The sequence below is a fragment of the Brienomyrus brachyistius genome, chromosome 7 (genome assembly GCF_023856365.1).
Source record: "Brienomyrus brachyistius isolate T26 chromosome 7, BBRACH_0.4, whole genome shotgun sequence".
Lineage (NCBI taxonomy): Eukaryota > Metazoa > Chordata > Actinopteri > Osteoglossiformes > Mormyridae > Brienomyrus > Brienomyrus brachyistius.
In genome coordinates this window covers 22,541,222-22,559,815 of record NC_064539.1, presented here as the reverse complement: position 1 = coordinate 22,559,815, position 18,594 = coordinate 22,541,222, and the positions used below count along the sequence as shown (strand labels likewise).

The window sequence follows — 18,594 nt, the reverse complement described above, 5'->3', positions numbered from 1 at the left end:
CCACGGCATTCTGGGGGGCCGCTTCAATACCCCTAGATTTCATTCAGAAATGTCAGCCTCAGTCGGAGGGTTACAGAGGTGTACAGGATCAGTTGTCAACACTAGGAGTAACTTAATGATGGGCAATTAAGTGAATAGACAAATATTACATTAAACATATTTAAGTGAAACCAAAAGGCATCACCTATAATGGAATGGAATTACAATAAGCAAAAGAATCTAACGCATGAACAAACCAAGGAGAGGCATCAGAGAGTCTTGGCGTTTCAGACATAAGTCATATGCTGTTAGTAAGACAGGGAACCCAGTCAGCTGAGGACTTCAAACGAAGTGTGAAGATTAGAGAAGCAGAGGGGATAGGAGGAGGTGTGTATGTCAGATTCCCTGCTTACAGAGGCCTGTTCTCCGTAAGTGATGTGAGGGGGGAGAAACACGCTGTTACACAGGATTCCATACTCGGCACAAAAGCTCTGCAGGACCCGAAGCAGGGGAAGTAGCATGGGTCACATGACCAGTGTGAGGTAAGCGGCAGGGGCGCAGTCAGATTAACAGGGATATACAGGAAGAATTGTGACGTTATTCACGTGCTGAACGGACACCAAACTCAACACTTCAGATCAGGACAGTGCATCTTCTGGTTACAAATTTACCTTCCAAGCAGGTAGAGCCACACGATATATCCTGCATTCCACTTAAGATCCGGGGAATGACTGAGATCTCACCTCCACCGTACAATGAAAACGATGGCTGGGAAGGCCAACAACCAGGACGTGTCATTTTTCATACTGACTTCACATACGTAAAGATAGTTGGTGTATCAGCAAGACTGCTGCGTGATTTTTATCGGTTTTCCATTTTGCACGACCAAAACAAGGGCAACAAAATGCAAAGAATCAGATTAATATGTCATAGACTTTTATTTATCCACATAAATAGTAGAGAAACTGCAATAACACATTTTAAATGTATTTGCGTAAACGGTTCATAATAACATTCTTACAGTAGCTTTTCCATAAATGTGTCATTCACACTCCCAAAGAATGGTCGAGTTGTTCTGCTCATTTAATTATTTCCCGGCATTAACTTCAGAGTGCCTGTCCTCATCGCATTCTCTTTATATTTCTCATCACCACTTCCATGATCGAGATTATACTGCACAGTCAGCTTTATGAACAAATAAACAAGGAAATGACGTGAGGGACCACTGTACAGACTGACGTTTGGGAAAGATTTCAATTTGATCACGTGACCAAAGCTGATCTCTTGTCATAATCATGTGGGACAAAGCTTCCAGTATATTCTCTCAGATAGTTCTTGCGGCTGAGCCATTTGGAGAAGCTTTGTGCCCTCATCTGAGACGGGTCATCCCCATATTTCTGTACACAGAGTCCAAGGGATGGGGATGAGGTCACTTGTGTTGCATTGTGGGAAATCCTCAGATGGAATACCCCCCAGAGGTGATCGTTTTGGTGGTGGAGGTCGAGGATGAGTTTTGGCCCACTGCCCTGTAAAATCAGTGTGAATGTACTGTTATTTGAAAGGAGAAGGGATCAAGGTAAGCGATCCGACATCAACGCTTTATTCTTAAAAGTGGCACGCAGGTTAAGGTCATGCAACATACATGAGCACTGTGTCATGGGTAGGATGTTGGGTCAATGTAGCCTTTTTAGCATAAATCTAAGCCAAACAGCACAGAGTGCAGGAAGGAGACCCCAGGAGCCTTAGTCCCAGCACGTACCTTTTAGCTCTTGTTGAGGTGTGTGCCGATCTTTTCTTTTCTGATGATATTTGCATAGGGGATCTGAAACACAGCACAGGGCTTATTACCGCACGTACACTCACGCACGCACTTCCTCCCCTTCGAAGGCCCGCCTGTCCTCAGTGATTAATCCGAAACTAACTCTCAGCTCCAGCAGATGCAAGCTGCACAGCTGGAGTCAATCTGTCACGAGAGGCAGTGCTATTGTGTTTGTTTCGGATTTTTTTTTTTGTGTTCTTGCTTAAATGATGAATGTGGATCTGTGATAAATATGGTCTGTGAAACATGGCACCCGTTTCACATTACACTGAGCGCTTGACTGTGACATGCGTGGATGGGGGCCTGTGGTCCCCTGCTGGGAGGCTGCACTTCGGTGTGTTAGCACAGCGTCTGCATGTTGGCAGAGCTGCTCCACCCCCAATAACGCTAGGTGAGTGGAGGGCCAAAAGGTGGGGCTCCAGCCATCATGCTGAATATTGCTGGGTCGGGACATCGCGCAGCCCTACCATCTGCAGCTGCTGAACCATTTCCTCCCTGTAGGCCAGGTCCCTCTTCATTTGGTCATGAAAGTTATCTGTGGTGAGAAAAAACAAAGGAACTGTCAAGTCTGGTCGATTATGGTCGTGCTTAAAACTGAAGCATGCAAGATGGAGACTCTCCTAGACTGAACGGGGGCGGGGTGCGGGTGGGGGGTGGGTTCACTCACGGAACACGGGGAAGGGGCCCGATCCCTTCAGCGCGTGAAACTCCTGCTCCAGCCTTCTCCGCAGGTCGATCTGCTCCAGGAGAACCTTCTGGAGCTCCTCTGGGGGGCGGGGGGTGTCAGAAGGTCAGAGACATGAAAAGCACGGACTGCACCTAAACTCCTGGCCCTGAACACCTGTGCTCAGACAAGTTATGCTTAAACAGTCCATTAGATTGTTACACGCAGCCTTTTCTGATTTCATTTAGCTGTTTTTCTGTATCCTGTGTTGTCATTTTCTACACTCTGGAGTGTAAAATCTGGGAAGAGTGAAGCAACCAAAACAGGAGGGCTTGCCTGGTTCTCTAAAGAGCTCCTGTGGATATCGGCCCACCATGATGGCTGCATTAGACTCCTCCCTTCACAGCCTATCTAGCAGCAGCCCTCCGGCTGCTGTTTGGACACACTTACCCTTCTCCATGTTCTCGACGTCCTTCTTCAGAGACACGGGTGAATTGCCTTCTTGGCTTTGATCACCTGTGAAAAACCAGGACAGAGATAACAATGTAACAAATATGAACTGGCTTGTAATTCAGCACAGCTATACACAATTACCCCGTTTAAGAAAAAACACAATGATGACACAATAAATGGTTAACATGGTAAATTGCATGGGTTGTCTGGCACTGATTGACCTCGGTAACTTATCGCATGGGTGGACCCCTCAGTAGATATTATTGAACGGGGTGGGAGGGGGACATCTAACAAATTCTGTGAAATGTTCAAACCCTGAATTTTACTACATGCTACATGCTTTTTGACTTAATGTGAACCGGTTCCAAAAGCACACGTTCAAAGCCAACCTGAAGTACTTATTCAATTCCACTTCTTGCCACCAGATGGCGACACAATCACGCATTCCCCAGTTACTCCACGGAACACAATTTCACTTGGCAGGAACACTCAACCCACCCACAGCGAACAAATGGGCCTTAACATTCGGGGGCTCAGAAATTTGGCTTCATCTTAGCAAAGCCCTTGTTTGCAGCTATCCAGGAAGGCGATCCCTCCGTACACAGACTCAGATCTTAAGCTGTGGACAGTGATGAAAACTGACACATCTCTCAGTGTGTCGCTGTTCCACCTCAGTCGGACTGGGTCCTACACGCCGGGGAGACACAAGCAGCCATGTTCAGCCCCACAGGCTGAAACAGCAGGACACTCACAGCCAGCTACTCGTGTAAATGACTGTCCTGAAGGACAAAATGACACCGTCTGATGATGTAAAATATGTAAATCAGAAGGAATTTTCTCTCTGACTGCAATTTGTCTGTTTACGTCTGTTAGGCTGGACCTTTATGTAGGTTACAGCAAACTATATAAATATAAAAATATAGTGCCACATATTTATAAATTGTCATGCCGTACTATTTGTCTATATATGTAGTTGGCAAATATACAACCATGAATGCACAGACTTTGGATTCAGGAAACATAGCAGAGCTGCCATTCTCCACGTTGCCCCGTTGTTTCACGGATAAACCACTTTGATTTCTCTGCTCTTATATCATCTTGTTTTTCTCTTGCCTTGGCACCCTGGAGCTAACACATCAGCCTGGGGATTCACACCCATGGTGCTCGTGTGTGTTTGTGTGCATCTGGCTTTGTGCGTGTGCGTTTGTGTGAGTGTGTATTTGTGTATGTGTGTTAGTGTCTGTTAATGTGTGTGTTTGTGTGAGTGTGTATTTGTGTATGTGTGTTAGTGTCTGTTAATGTGTGTGTGTGTGTGTGTGTGTGAGTTTGCGTGCATCTGGCTTTGTGTAAGTTCGCATGTGTGTTTATAAAGGGATTCAAAGCACATTCATCCACCTCTGCAAAAACACACATACCGACCCACACACACAAACGCAGCAAGCCAACATGCCGTAAACGAAGCAATCCGAGCTATTTGTCTATGTAATCTCCCTCTTTGACTATCTCTCCCCCGTTTCACGCCTGGTCTTCCTAAGTCCCGTAACGTTTCCCTTCCCTCGGAAAGGCGCAAGCTCTCCTCCTCTCTGTCTCATTTGACAAGCAAATTTTCAGACACCGCCTCGGGCTAACAACCTCGTTTGACAGTCAATTAACCGTGAACAGTCAAAGCCGAGGCAGTTTGCATTACATAAATGGAAAATTAGATTATTTTTCTCCCAAGAAACAGAACTCTCCTTAAGACACTGCCTGGCTCTCTCTGGAATCAGAACTTCTAATCACGTCCACAGAGGCCTTGGAGACATTTACCAATCAACCAAAGGTGGTTTCATTTAATTTGTTTCGTGTAATTTTTCAAAATATATTATACATTATGTGAAGAGATCATTATCGCCAGATAATATAAATGTTGGCACAGATGTCATAAAACACTTTTAATGTCTTTCTGACAGATATAAAAGGCACTAAGCTGTGATCTTTGTAATGGAAGCTTTCGCAGAGGAAAGGCAATTATCCCCATTTTACATTGTTCTAATGGTGATTGTCACCTTCCCGGCGCTGAGCTGATAGTCTGCTTGAACCCTAATGGTCCCAACAGGACTCGCCAATGACACTGTAAGGAGCTGCCCCACTTCTCTGTTATCTCCTTATTTCCTCTTTTATCTATTAATTCATGTTATTCCTGAAACTCTCGAAGGCTACATTTCAACGTGCCCCCCCACCCCCCAAACAGTGGAATCAGGAATAAAAACTTTTCCTTCACGTTTTTTTTTTTGTTCTTTCATTGCTATTCCTCCCTCACAATTTTTGCACTGTATGTATAAGTAGCCCCCCCCACCCCACTCCACCCCCCCCAACTTCCTAGCCTCCCCCCCCCCCCCACCTACCTGCATCCCTTGTACCTGGCTTTTCTCTCCAGTACTCTGTTCCGGAAGGGTCTGTCTCTGAGACAAAGAAGTTGCTCTGGTCTTTGTTTTCGTCTGGGGCTGGGGGGGGGGGGGGGGGGGGGAACAGAGAAAACAGAGGGACCATTAATCCAGCCTTCTGTCTGGAGGCATGAATAGCAATCTGCAACATCTAAATATCTCATTACTGTTTGAAGAAGTGCAATTTCTTTTAAAAACGTAGGAATATGGCTTTTCCGTGGTTTCATCAAGCCCAAATAGCACTTATCTTCGACTAATCAACACATTTCCCCACCCCCCTACATTTTCTAAACAAAACATCACACCTCAGGGCATATTACAATGCAATGATGTGTAGAAAATTATTTAGGTCTCCTACATTGCATGCTTTGATTGAATAAAAACAAATAAATTCCTTAAGGTGCAGAAAGGCAGTGCAGGAAAGCTACTCACCTGAATGGCTGTTGTTTTCTTTGGTGGTGAAGACTATCTGTCCGTCTCTACCGTTTTTGTGGGCCTGCAGACATACAGGGCAGGTGGATGTTACTGAGTGCTGCCCCCTACTGGCAGGGCAAGACAATATTCAAGTGAAAGCAAAAAAAAACGCCAAGACAGGCAGATAAGTTAAAAAATTCGGTGTGTGTGTGTGTGTGTGTGTGTGTGTATCCAAATGAAAGGCACACGTCTTGGTCAGCCAGCCCAGTTTTCCACTGGGTACTGTGAAAGCATGACCATGTTATAATCAGCAGCCCCCTTACCACCCCACTGAACAGCTGAGGCCTGTGTTCCTGACCGCCTCAATGTCGACGGGTTAAAGATTAGATGGGCTACAAGGCAGGGGTTACAAAGGGAGACACGTAACACACAGTCATTAAACAATACAAGACTGGCCTTATTAGGGTGAAATCACAGTGCCCTGAATAGCCCATTTCTGTAGGGAGCTCCGGCTATCAATCCTGTCATGCATATAGATCAACTCCGCCTAGAGCCGCATTTAAATAATAATTAGCTAAACAGCCCTGAGAGAATATTTACATTTTTGTAGGCTGTGTCCTCCAGCAAAACGTGAATGGGGCTTGCTTCCTTCAGACTGGCAGGTGGAGTGACAGCCGAGACCGGCTTGTCCTCCACATTATCGGGGCCGACGGCGGCAAAGGCACCCGGTTCTTTACTCCGCTCCCCCGCGCCCTCGGTGAGCCCCCGCAGGTGCAGGCCGCATGGCTGTGACTGCTGCTGCCCCCTGCTGGCGAAGTCGCTCTCCTCTTCATCCTGCTTCGTCTCCACGTCCACCTCCTGCTCCTCATCAGTGTCCGGCCCGCTCTCGCTCTGGTAGCTGCAGCTGGTACCAGGAGAGAGGTGCCGGTCGGATCCAAAGTCCTCTAGACCGCCGTGGAGCTTCGCGATGCTCTCCACGTCCTTTACCACGGGCCGGAAGGCAGAGTGGTAGTTGGCTTTGCGGGCTTGCAGAGAGGGCGTGTCCAGGAGCTTAAGCCAGCCTTCGGATGCTGGGCGCGGCTCTGGGGCGGGCGGCGGGCACTCGCTCTCGAACAGCCCCGCCCGGGAGTTTCCCCCAATGCCGGTACCAGCCTCACCCTGCTCCGAGAGGTCCAGGAAAGCCTGCCGCAGTGAGGGGCTCTCGGACAGCGTGCCGAGGGCGCCAGGCTGCGGTTGGAGGTAGGTGGGCACAGGAATGCCACCGGTGGTCCGGGGGGGCCAGAACATGCAGAAGGGGGGATAGAAAGCGTCCTTGCGGCTGGGCCAGAGGAGCCCAGAGAGGCCACCATTCTTCTGGCCCCCGGGAGACTCGCCGTCATCCTTCTTCTGCTGGCACAAGCCAAAGGCGGGGAAGGGGTAGGGCCCGGGGAAGAGGGAGCTGGTGGGGAACTTCTGCAGCACTCCGAAGCCCTTGCTGGGGACCGGGATGACAGGGTAGCTGCGTGGGTGCTTGCGAGGGGACAGGCCCCCGGCATCGGCATCTTCATCCTCATCGAAGCGGCCTCGCTTCTGGCTCAGGTCCGGCGGGATCATATGAGGGAGGACGGAGCCCACGCCCTTGACGGACCCCATGGGCGGGCATTGGGATGACGGCAAGGCTCGCTTGCGGCTGCCACCATTGAACATGGCCTTGACGTCCTCCCAGGCGAAGGCCAGGTCCTCTGGCGGGCTCTTGTCGGAGAGCTTGAGGTGCCGGCGCCAGGAATTGAAGTTGGCGGCGTCAGGCTGCGTGTACTTAGCGTCGGGCGTGCGGTGTGAGTGGAAGATGAACTTGTTGGGGGAAAAGTACATGTTGCAGTAGGAGCACTTGATGCACTTGGCGCGCGAGCTGTTGTAGCGCGCCGGCACGAAGTTGCCGCGGCAGCCCCACGCGCACTCGTGAGTCACGTCGAAGGCGAAGTTGTCGGGCAACTTGGGTGGCGAGTTCTCGCCCAGGAAGGACTTACAGAGCCGCTCGGCCTCCCGCTTGGTGATCATGCCGCAGCGGCGTGACGAGATGGGCATGGCCCCTGCCCGCCGCAGGATCTCCAGCTGCACGGGCGTGCACTGCACGCAGGTGATGCCCAGCGCCACCCGCCGATTGTGGATCTCGTTGTAGCTGTAGTTCTTGAGCAGCGTGTTGGAGATCTGGGCCAGACAGAGGCGCTCCTGGCTGTCGATGACCAGCGAGACGATGGGCACGCCGTACAGGATCACCTGGCCCACCTGGTTGGGCTTCAGGGAAGACGGGTGTCCGGGCCGGGGGGGAGTGAGAGGCTCCTGCTGGAAGGGGCTGGGTGCCGTGGCCATCACGATGTCGTTGGGACCTGGGAGGAGGGCCTTGTCCATGGTGCTGCTCCACCAATGGCAAACAGCTTCTCCCTCTGCCAGGCACAGGAGACAGAAGAGGACAGATCACCGCTGGTGCACGTCAGAGGGTGTCAAACCCAGGGCTGATCCCAGATGGCCATAGGGCCATGTGAAGCAGCACCACAGTGCACGATCCATACTGGGTATCAGCTATTAAACGGGTGTTCAACACAAGAGACATGATATTACTGTAAAAATAACAGCATCGTGAGAAACGGCTAAAGTTTACCTGGCTTCAGTGTTGAATTACGTGATCAAAGCTAAATAACATCACAATGGCTTGGTGTGATTATTATAGTATTAATCAAATATAATATCAATCAGTCACAATGACTATATGAATTCAAGTTACCTGTAATTAATTATTATTACTGTTATTAGCAATGATGATAAAGACGACAAAATTTGTAACAACAACAACAACAATAATAATAACAATAATAATTATTTGATGAAAATACTAAGAAAGAGTCCATTTATAAAATGCTAGAAATAATACGTTATTACATTGCAATGAATGGCTTTTAAAGTAAATAAATTATATACATTTTTAAATTAAAAGAAGAAATAAATGTAATGTATTATACACTTGTGTAAGAAAACTATGCCGTTGATTTGAATTAAATGTATTTACAAGTATAATTCTAATAAAATAAAAAATATCGGTGTCTAGGCGTGAATGAAAGCGATGTCTTGGAGACCGCGCACAAAAACTGCGTTTATTCAGTGTGTTTCTAGAATTAAAACTATTTCTTCTCTGTCTCTTAACAGAAATTCAATTTTCATCATTTTCCAACAAAAAATCTTTCGATCGAATCATTTATAATTACAATTAATTTTCAAGTTTGCCATTGCCTAAAATCAGAAAATCGAAAAATTGTTACTTCAGTCCGATATGGGTAATTTTGCATGATCGTTCCATTTTTGTTATGTGTGGATTCGGAAATTGTTGGTGCAATTACCTATTCACACTCTTCTGATGTTAAGAAAAAGCATATCATTATAATTAAATTCCATAATAAGCAGTTTAATAACAGCAATAGTGGGCTAGTACGGGTAGTATAATTTTAGAATTAATCGTATCCACACAGGTAAAAGGTAGCCTAATACCAACAGAAGAGCTTTTTCAAATAGCATTTTAAAAAGCGCTTAACACACCTTTATCCATTTTTAAATTACGCAAAACTGGGAAACGTGAAACACGGTGACATATTTTCCATTAATCACAAAATGCCATGAATTTCGGTAAATAAATGCCTTTCGGACATTATTTCGGCATTCGTACAAACAGTTCGCCTACTTTTAGTTAGACAAACTTAAAGCGACCCCAGTAAACCACATATTAAAAGAATGGCAGGCTAATGCTATATTTATGCACGCATATTTATCAAAAAAGGCACGAAGCTTAAAAAAATATCGCACACGACTTTATCAGACCTTACAACGGCAACGTGTCTTAATTATTTAAACGGCCTATCGAGTATTAAACATTGAAGGCACGTAATATTTCATAACTCGCTTACCTCCAATAAGGAAAAATCCGAAGTGGTACTAGATAACGGAATGGGGCATTATCCGTATCTGCGTCACAGGCAATCGGATACACAAGAAGAGTGGCGTAAATAACCAAAGAAACAACAAATAAAGTCCGTTGTGAGGAACAAGCCGCGCTTTCGATCGCCCGAATTAGTTAACTGTCGGCGATGGAGGAATGACTGCACATCCTCAGTACACTTATTGCCTTTAAAAAGGCATGCCGCCGGACGCGAGGTGATTGGCGCAGTTCCTGCCCCTGGACTGGCGCTGGCGCTGAAAAGCCGTGTGGCGGGGAGCCAATGACGTCTCTCTGACTGCCACTCAGCGCCGTAAAGAGGGGCTAATGCGCGCAGCACAGCCCCAGGCAGCCGCCGCAGTCGCAGCCGCCGCCGCCGCCGCTTACCTCCAATCTCACCAATCGACGCGCACCATATGTACGCGATTTGTTAACAACACTATGGGAGGAAGGGGGTGCTGGATCCAAAGGAGATGTCAGAAGGGAGACACGCCGCACAAACTCTCCCGCGATGAAAGCTTTGGGTGAGCGGCAGTCACCTTGCACCAAAAATGACTCATAATCAGTTTTGACCCGTTAACCCCAAAACCCTATTTAGGCCAAATATATGTTTCGGATGTTATTAATCACGGGTATTTATAATAGTCATAAATTTAAGTAAATCATATTAATTGTGCGAGTAGTTGGTCTAGATACTGCCTGACAATCACATATTTATCTTTGGGAAATTAATTTTGTCTCCGGTCTAAAGCCCGTTTGGCGTTTGTGTGTGTGTGTGTGTGTGTGTGTGTGTGTGTGTGTGTGTGTGTGTGTGTGTGTGTATATATATATAAACAGAAGCAAATTTTATTATGCACGTTACCAAAAGTGGTAACATTAATTCAAAACACGATTACGCTCCAGTTAGCACCCATATAACTTTTCTATAACGAAAATGCTACTTTAAATTAGTCTCGACTGAAAACTATAAGTATGACAACACACTACACAAAAAAACTATACAAATTATGGTTAAAAATATCGGGTTAAGAATAACCACCGAACTCCACGAAATATTTTAATAAAAGCAATTCTTAAACATAAGACGATATACTGCACTCGGACCGGTATAGTCTTACATTGTACCAAATTACATCTTGAACTGAGTGAGACCTGAACCATTTATTAACTTAAAGAATTACAGGTTATGTGCTTTTAAAACAATGCAAGTAAAATTAACACAAAAAAATCATATTGTGGTAGCCTGCATGGCGCAATAATATAGTACCTCACTCTTTCATTTTACACAATAATAATAATAATAATAATAATAATAATATAAATTGTAATTATTATTAACAATAGCAACAACACTAACGATGATAATAATAATAATAATAATAATAATAAAATAATAACATATTTTAGAAACCGTATTGTAAAAAGCGTACTTGTAGGTTTACCCTTTCCCACCGCTGAAATTCATCCCGTTCAATCAATGATGGCATCGCAAGGGGGGGGGGGGGGGGGGGGGGAGTAAGGGCTTGAAACGGAGACGGCGTTCAGTCGTTGACCTGTCATTTTTTCATCATTAGGGAGTGGGAAAACTGTAGCAGCTATCGACTGCTATCACGCTAAAAACGGTCAAAATGATCATTTGTAACAAATGGCTCATTTACAAAGAGACCATCAGTAATCTCACGCATTCCTACTGACATACAGTAATATTACCGTAGCTCCATAAATCACCCTTTTAAAGATAAGTTCCCCTAAAGACATTCATGCAGGTGACTTGGGACATGCATTCTATACACAAAAGTGAACGACAGTGGTTAAAAAGAAATGCAAAAAAAGTTTTAACATTCAATCAGGTTTAAAATCAAGCTTTATTTCTCCAAATTTTAGGATTAATTTCAATCGCATAATAATTTTAAATTCTTGTACCCCATTTACTTAAAATCTATGGAGAACAGACTGCAGAGATAATATTTTATAGAGATGACAATCTATACCGAGACGAATTACATTCTGTACATTTCATATGAATTACTGAAATATCTACAGAGCTCCCGGACACATTAAACAGTAGTCTAACATAAACATGCGAGTGTTTAGTGTATATATCTGTGTGTGTGAATATATATATATATATATATATATATATATATATATATATATATATATATACACGCATGCGTCTGATATTATTTATTTTCTCAATTTCCATCGTGATTAAAGCAATGAATATTAACGGTTCCACGTGCACTTGCAGAGCCAAGTGGTCCTGAAAGGATGAGGAGTGAGTCCCATCTGCTGCTTTCTAAACCTCATTTAGATCCCATCGTCGGCGCTTTTGTCTCGGCTATGCAACATCCCTCCAGCGCAACGCCACGCGGCCGCTAACGCGCGCAGGCTTTCCTGCGGACCGAAACAACAATAGCGACCTAATGATAATGGCCGGCGCGGCAAATGAAGAGGAGCCGTGGGCCGATCAAGAACAACGTCACGCAAAACAAGCGCAATATGCACGGCTTGTCCCATCAATATGATTGAATTTATTATTTTAGCGAAAGCGCCATAATTAATATTTAAAAGAACCAGGCGAAAATCATTTTGAATTACCACAACATGTAGTCTATAAAAACCTGTCTCAAACAAGTGCTTAAAAATAAATTAGACCGCTAATTATTAACACAACGGATATCATTTGCCGCGGCAAAACTATAGTATCTCGGCTTCTGCTTTGATTAGTATCATTATATTAACTTCTGCCTTCTATTTAAGTCAGCAGCAAAAAATCCTATTTTCATAATGTAGAGAACGTCAGTTATGCATGCAGTAACCCTACTGTGAAATTAATCATGCGTTTACAGAGAACTGTTTATGTGACCTATGGGGGTCAAAAAGGAAAAAAAGGCTTATAAATTAACGGCTCCAAGACATACCAAGACTAAGACATTTAACTCTAAATTGTCAACAACAAATCAAAGCTGCTCGGGGCGATTAATTAGAATTTTTAAATACGAGAAATGTTTCCGCCAGCAGAAATCTGACATTATCCTTTTGATTTAATATTGCCTTAATTCGCCTCACAGCATGGCACTTGAATTACATTCTTTTGATATTATAATAGTTAAACTGAAGCATGTACATCAATAATACGTCATATAACTTTTGCCTTGTTCGGATTTTTAGAGGCACTTAGTTTACTGCGTCAGTGTAAATTTTGATTTTAGCACACCGATAAACACTTCAGTCAACAGTTTAAATTATGACACTTATACTGTATATTAACACGTGCGGACACGAGCAGATAGTTTTTTGTATTTCCCCAGACGTAATCTTTATTTAATGCAGCCATTCTCTCACAAAATTGCAAAGTAAACGTGCCTTCCTCTGTAAAATGTAGGCCTATTTCTCAATGTAATTTGAATGTAGCCTATTCAGTTTATCGGACAAGTATACATGGCCCACATAGGATGACTATTAGCATTTTCCATTATTTCTGTTTATTCAATTATTGTAGTCTCCAATTACTGGAATGCGCCCGTAGTACTACTACATGCTTGCTCACGGTCACTGCAAGTAGTGACGTCACGGTGGCCGGAATAAACCCAAGTTGGACAGGCCTCAAAACTGCCTTCGAAATACCGAAACGAAACACTATCTGATCGAAATATGTTGCCAACATACAGCGCATTTCTATCTTCTTTAACCTTGCACTTCTTAATTAAGCGCGGGTTTTTCTTCTACGCCGAGGTTTATTGTCGCTCACGTGCGCCGGCTACCTTAAAGTTATCACCCGTCCTGACTTGCCGGTTGGGCATCAATAACGTGTTGTGCCCAAAAGCTGCATTTCTTAATCCCGAATAACCATCACACTACAATAATTAATTATATGGGTATAACAGGAAAATACGTGTTATTCTGAGTAAAACTTTAAACTAAAAAGGATGTAAAAAATAAATATTGAATGCAGGAGTTGCAATTGCTTTTATGTATAACAACTTACAAGTAAGCACTTCAACCCGCATTGTGCAGTATTAACGTCAGGGATGCAAATGCCGGAAAAGATACCCGTCCTATGTTTAACGCCTGCATCTCCAGATTACCGGAATATTGTAAGAAATATGCAAAGGAATCCGGAAGGAAGCGGTTACGCGCTGCCAGCAGGTGACACACCTCGTTTCAGCCAAAGCCCTAACACATCGGGGATAAAAACAACACGCATCTTCAACAACATCCACCAAGTTTTGTTGTCCGTGCATTTGCTGGAAGACGCGCAGTTTTTAATTTTTACTTTGCAATCTGTATTTACAACTAATGCGTTCAATTTAAAATTATTAACATAAATAAAAACACTTCTTATCAAGGGTCATAGTGAGATGTTACTACTGTGTTCACATCTACATTTTATAGGCAATACTATGATTGATATTGTAATTATATGTAATTATATTCCTCGTGAAAGATTCATAGAATCTTCTGAGCCAATGCTATTAAGAAGGTACTGGAAATATGTTTACAAGAACATCATAGCCTACCTCTTCAGGACAGCCTTACAGTCACGCCGTCTCCCAATCCGTCAACAAGGCTCTGTTGCAGCAGATGTGAAGAAAACAGGAACAAGTAACATTAATGGTGCACAAGCAGAAAGAGCAAAACGCGTTTTCTGGCGCGTTTTCTTACGGCACAGTAGGCAATGGACGGGTAGCCGACTTCAGTTTTGTCTAGTACGAGATACAAACGAGATCTCCGAGCGTCATTCGGACTTAGTGCAAATTGTGGTGGCCAGCAGTTTTTTTTTTACAATTCCCCTAAGGGGAGAGGACGATGGAGTGGATCAGGAATGCCGGCGATGTGTGTACTTTTGGAAAAGTGAACAGGTGGGCACGGAGCGCACAGGCCCACTACAAAAGTATTATATGACACAGAGAACGGAAGGATTTAACTGATTCAAGCAGAAGCAAACAGGTACCACGTTATTATATATACATCACGTATAATTGCAGGTGTAACTACAGTCGAAAAGAAGTGTGCAAATTGAGTCCTTTATCTTTCATATATTACTTGAAGTTAATCATACCAATTTAAGTAAAATGACGACAAATATATTCGGTTAAAATCCCGGAGCCACTGGGATGCGAAGCACATGGGCTATAAGATGCATGGAACTCAGTGGTTGATTCAGACACCCGTTACTTTCTATGGCTAATTCCTAAACAATATACTGTTTTATTACGCTGGCCAGGTAACTATATACCATTCCGAATTAAGCGTCAGCATGCAACACGAACTTCCCAAACAGCAAGAACATTCACACAGAAGATAGTGCTTAGCCTGTTTTAATCTTAAAACGCGAATAAAACTCGCGCTATTAAGACAGCGTGCTGTACCGCGTCTGGTTTTTTCAATGACAGCGATCACTTAAACGTGCACAGAGTCAATACGCAAATTACTTCAGGCTGATGCTCACAACAGAAAAGTCGATCCGGTTCACACTATACTGTGCCAAGCTGCCTCATTTGACAAGATGCAAGTTGTACTTACAAATCAATTACCATATCGATTTACGACAGTTGATAATCATCTACCACCTCCTAATTATCCGCGTCACGTCTGACGAGTCGAAGTACAACTGTATAAGACGTACACTTCAGTCAAAAGGCAAACCGCCCAATCGAGCAAGTTAACCTTCTGCGTCGATGTAATCGTGCTCCCCTACAGTATTCCCGAAATTAGGGATACCCAAAGTGCCATTCAAAAAGACAGCTCACCCGGTGGTGAATGCAGGTCGGGATTTCACGTGCTTCGCCAGACAGAAGGCTAGCGGATAAAATGCCAGCCGCCTATAACGACCCCTACCCTTTTTACCTCCACTGTTCCGGTGTCAAGAACGAGCGGTAGTCTTTTTGTACATTCTTCGCAAAAAAAAAAAAAAAAAGTTATTTTGGTTTCGCCTTTCCGAGGGTCGGCATGACCGGCAGTCTGTAGCCAGAAGTTTGAGTTAAAGATCTCCAGTTCCTTTATTGTGCTGTATTGGAATATCGGGGTTTCGCGATGGGACAGGGAAACCTATGAAATAAAAAAATACACGGGCGCTCTCAGACAATAGAGGCAAGCAGGAAAAAATACACTCCTTTCAGCCAATGCAATCACCTCGCACACCAGGAGCACAACCTGAGCGAATGGGGGCGGTCTGCTCACTGGCTGCAGAGCGTTTCATAGGGTAATACCATGAATTAAGTTTTGCTCTCTCTAATTTCTCTATCACCAAGTCAGCAGACACCGGTTATTTATACACCGATGTGTACAATGAGCGTTGAAGCGTTACATGTGAACTAAGCAGGTATCAAATAGCCTAATACCGCGTCTTGTAATTATAAAAATAAAGCATTGCAAAAATTTATTATTCCCCATCGTCAAATATTTTACTGGATGGTGCTTCTGAGTTTTAGCTACAATGTGTCTTTAAATTATAGTGCGGTTACAAACCACGTTTGTTCGAAAACAAAATAACCATAATACATATTACAATTTACGTGCGTGATTGTAAAGCAGATCTGGATATATGAGGAGAAAAAATGGACGCAATTGTGCTTAAGAGTGAAAGGGAAAATACGCAAGTTAAATTAAAGACGTTCCATGCAGCATTTCCTGTTATTCGTGTGTCTGGACTCAGATTACATAGTAGGATAATTTCAGTTAAACCGTGCCCCGTTTAATTACGAGACATTTTTAAAAAATCCGTAAGTTGAACTATTTCGACAAATGAAGAATGTAGAGTGAAAATTGTCTAGACGTGTCTTTAAATATATACCCGGTGACTTAAAGGAAGACATATTATTTTACAGATTCAATGTGATATCATTTGTATAGAAAGCATTTTAAATTGTGCCAACGAATTTAAATGAATTATTAGTTTTATTAGCAGTCCATATTGTTTGTATTCCATAGGTAATCATTTTATTATTCAAAACGAGACGGCGTTTTTATTTTCCATACATACCGGTAAATTATTAAAAAAATAATGTAGGCCTAAATTTTTGTTTAATATGGTATACTATTAAATTAAATTCCGTTTAAAATAATATCATTATTAAAAATAAATTATTACACTGTACTGAACAATAGCTACTGTAGCGTATGTTTCTTGATTATTATCTGTAGTTACAGGAAGACTTAATTTTATCGCTATCCTTTAAAATTAATATTGTGACTAAAACTAGTGTAATGAAACATCCGCCCTGTCTCTGCTGGTTTAAAACTGCAGCCTGCGTTGGTCGCTTCCTGATTTAAGTAAATCCAAATACGATATTTTGCCATGTGTTTAAGAAATACAGACATCATAGCAGAACAATTTTGGTTTGGTTTTAAGTCAATTTAACCAGTGTTTTCATGGCGTTCTCATCATAACTGTACGTTAAACCCAATATACAGAACAACTGTAGACTACATTAAAAACTAAATAAAAACAGAATAATTTAAGACGTTTTCACCAGTCGCCTCTGCCTTATCACACCCCATGAAGAATGTCCCCACCGATATTTTCTATTCAAAGGACAACCATTTTCCAGCATCTACTTTGTGTCCTGAGTGACAGATGTCAAATATACTCCGGATAACGATGCAGAGGAAAACTTCTACCTTCCTGTTAAAAAACATACGTGTACACCCCCAAGGCATCACGTGCGGCTTCAGCATAATAAGCATTTTTGGTGATTACAGATCACGCACAGGAAGGATTTCTGCAACATCTAACATAAATGACAGAATCAGTTTGGAGAGCATCACGATGAAATTTAGTCAAAAGACGAATGAAAATATAAAAGTATAAAATATGTCCAAAACTACATTTTTGCATTTTTCTCCGTAAACTGCGAAGTACATATTTCGTGCAGACGCACATACATAAACAGAATTATACTATATCTAAAGTGACGTGCATTGGTGTCGCTGATGTTCGTTTTAATGTTCGTTATTATATTTTAAAAGACCAACCAAAGGGGATGAATCAGCTGCGTAATGGTATGCTGGAAAAGAGGAACAAAGTTTCATAGAAGCCGACGATTTTTTCCTGAGAATGTTAATAATTAAGGCGCGAATGGGTGTGCGGAGAGGGGGGGGGCTCTTTATACGTTACTGCACATGATAATCAGTCATGTTTCAAGTAATTTTTCTATCTAAAAAGAATGAGATGTTTTGAAACATTGCTGTATTTAAGCCCCTTTTCTGCTCTGAGAGGCTTCATATTCATATTTTGCTTCATATTTCACCTCCACACACACACACACACACACACACACTCCTGATGGGGCTGCTTTAAAAGGAGATCGGGACTGAGGGTTGGACACAGCAGGGTGGCTGTGGATCACAGTTTAGCAACCTCCCCCTAACTTCCAGCTCCTTAATTAAGAAGCTGGTGCAGGGCCAGTTGCTGTGTATCTCTATCCCTGGGCTGCACGCAAACTCTCTTTGCTCAGGTGGTGCAGCTCCTTGCCTCAGAGGAGGCATCTCCAAAGCTTTCTGAGTGGTTTCTCCATCTTCCTCTCTCACCACCAGCCGGTAAACAGCCGTTAATGCAGCTCTTAGAATAATAGGACAGGAAACTCAGGGTAAAACAAGTCCTTTCATAATTGATGAGCATTTTTAATCCATCACTTAATCACTCTTGTTTGCACGTAGGGGGGCCGGTGGTGATCTGCTGCACAGCACCCCCTGCATGACTCAGATGCTGGTTCTGACCCGGTTACGGATTTTGGCTTAAGCTTGAACATTTCCTCTTACTCATTGCCCTGATACTTTATGGATGTAACACGAGGGCATGAGCAGAATTCCAAGGTCCAACAGAAGGGCCACTACTTGGATTCAGAAACCTGCAATCTCTGCCATCCGCTCCCTG

At 43.5% G+C, this 18,594-nt stretch overlaps 1 protein-coding gene across 2 annotated transcripts; it reads right to left on the bottom strand.

Annotated features, from left to right (window-relative positions):
• Nucleotides 1-898: 898 nt before the first annotated feature.
• On the bottom strand, nucleotides 899-14,274 carry skor2 (SKI family transcriptional corepressor 2). 2 transcript variants are annotated; one of them, XM_049019955.1, is made up of 9 exons: nucleotides 14,237-14,274; nucleotides 6,353-8,175; nucleotides 5,771-5,834; nucleotides 5,300-5,398; nucleotides 2,913-2,978; nucleotides 2,466-2,564; nucleotides 2,266-2,333; nucleotides 1,739-1,801; nucleotides 899-1,505 (listed from the first exon to the last, which is right to left on the bottom strand). In XM_049019955.1, exons 2-8 carry the CDS (start codon nucleotides 8,138-8,140, stop codon nucleotides 1,742-1,744), a joined length of 2,244 nt encoding a protein of 747 aa, XP_048875912.1. In that variant the 5' UTR covers nucleotides 8,141-8,175; nucleotides 14,237-14,274; the 3' UTR covers nucleotides 899-1,505; nucleotides 1,739-1,741. The 2 variants fall into 2 exon arrangements, with proteins under 2 accessions (XP_048875912.1, XP_048875911.1); XM_049019954.1 differs by lacking the exon at nucleotides 14,237-14,274 and adding an exon at nucleotides 9,685-10,139.
• Between the last annotated feature and the right edge of the window lie 4,320 nt (nucleotides 14,275-18,594).

What these genes read in the sequence shown, in the direction of transcription:
- skor2 (XM_049019955.1), bottom strand. Translation starts at nt 8,140, where the DNA reads ATGGACAAGGCCCTCCTCCCAGGTCCCAACGACATCGTGATGGCCACG. An exon ending in AGAAAACAACAGCCATTCAG is followed by an intron (nt 5,399 to 5,770) that starts GTGAGTAGCTTT and finishes CCCCCCCCCCAG; the next exon opens with CCCCAGACGAAAACAAAGAC. An exon ending in GCCAGGTACAAGGGATGCAG is followed by an intron (nt 2,979 to 5,299) that starts GTAGGTGGGGGG and finishes GGTTTTTCACAG; the next exon opens with GTGATCAAAGCCAAGAAGGC.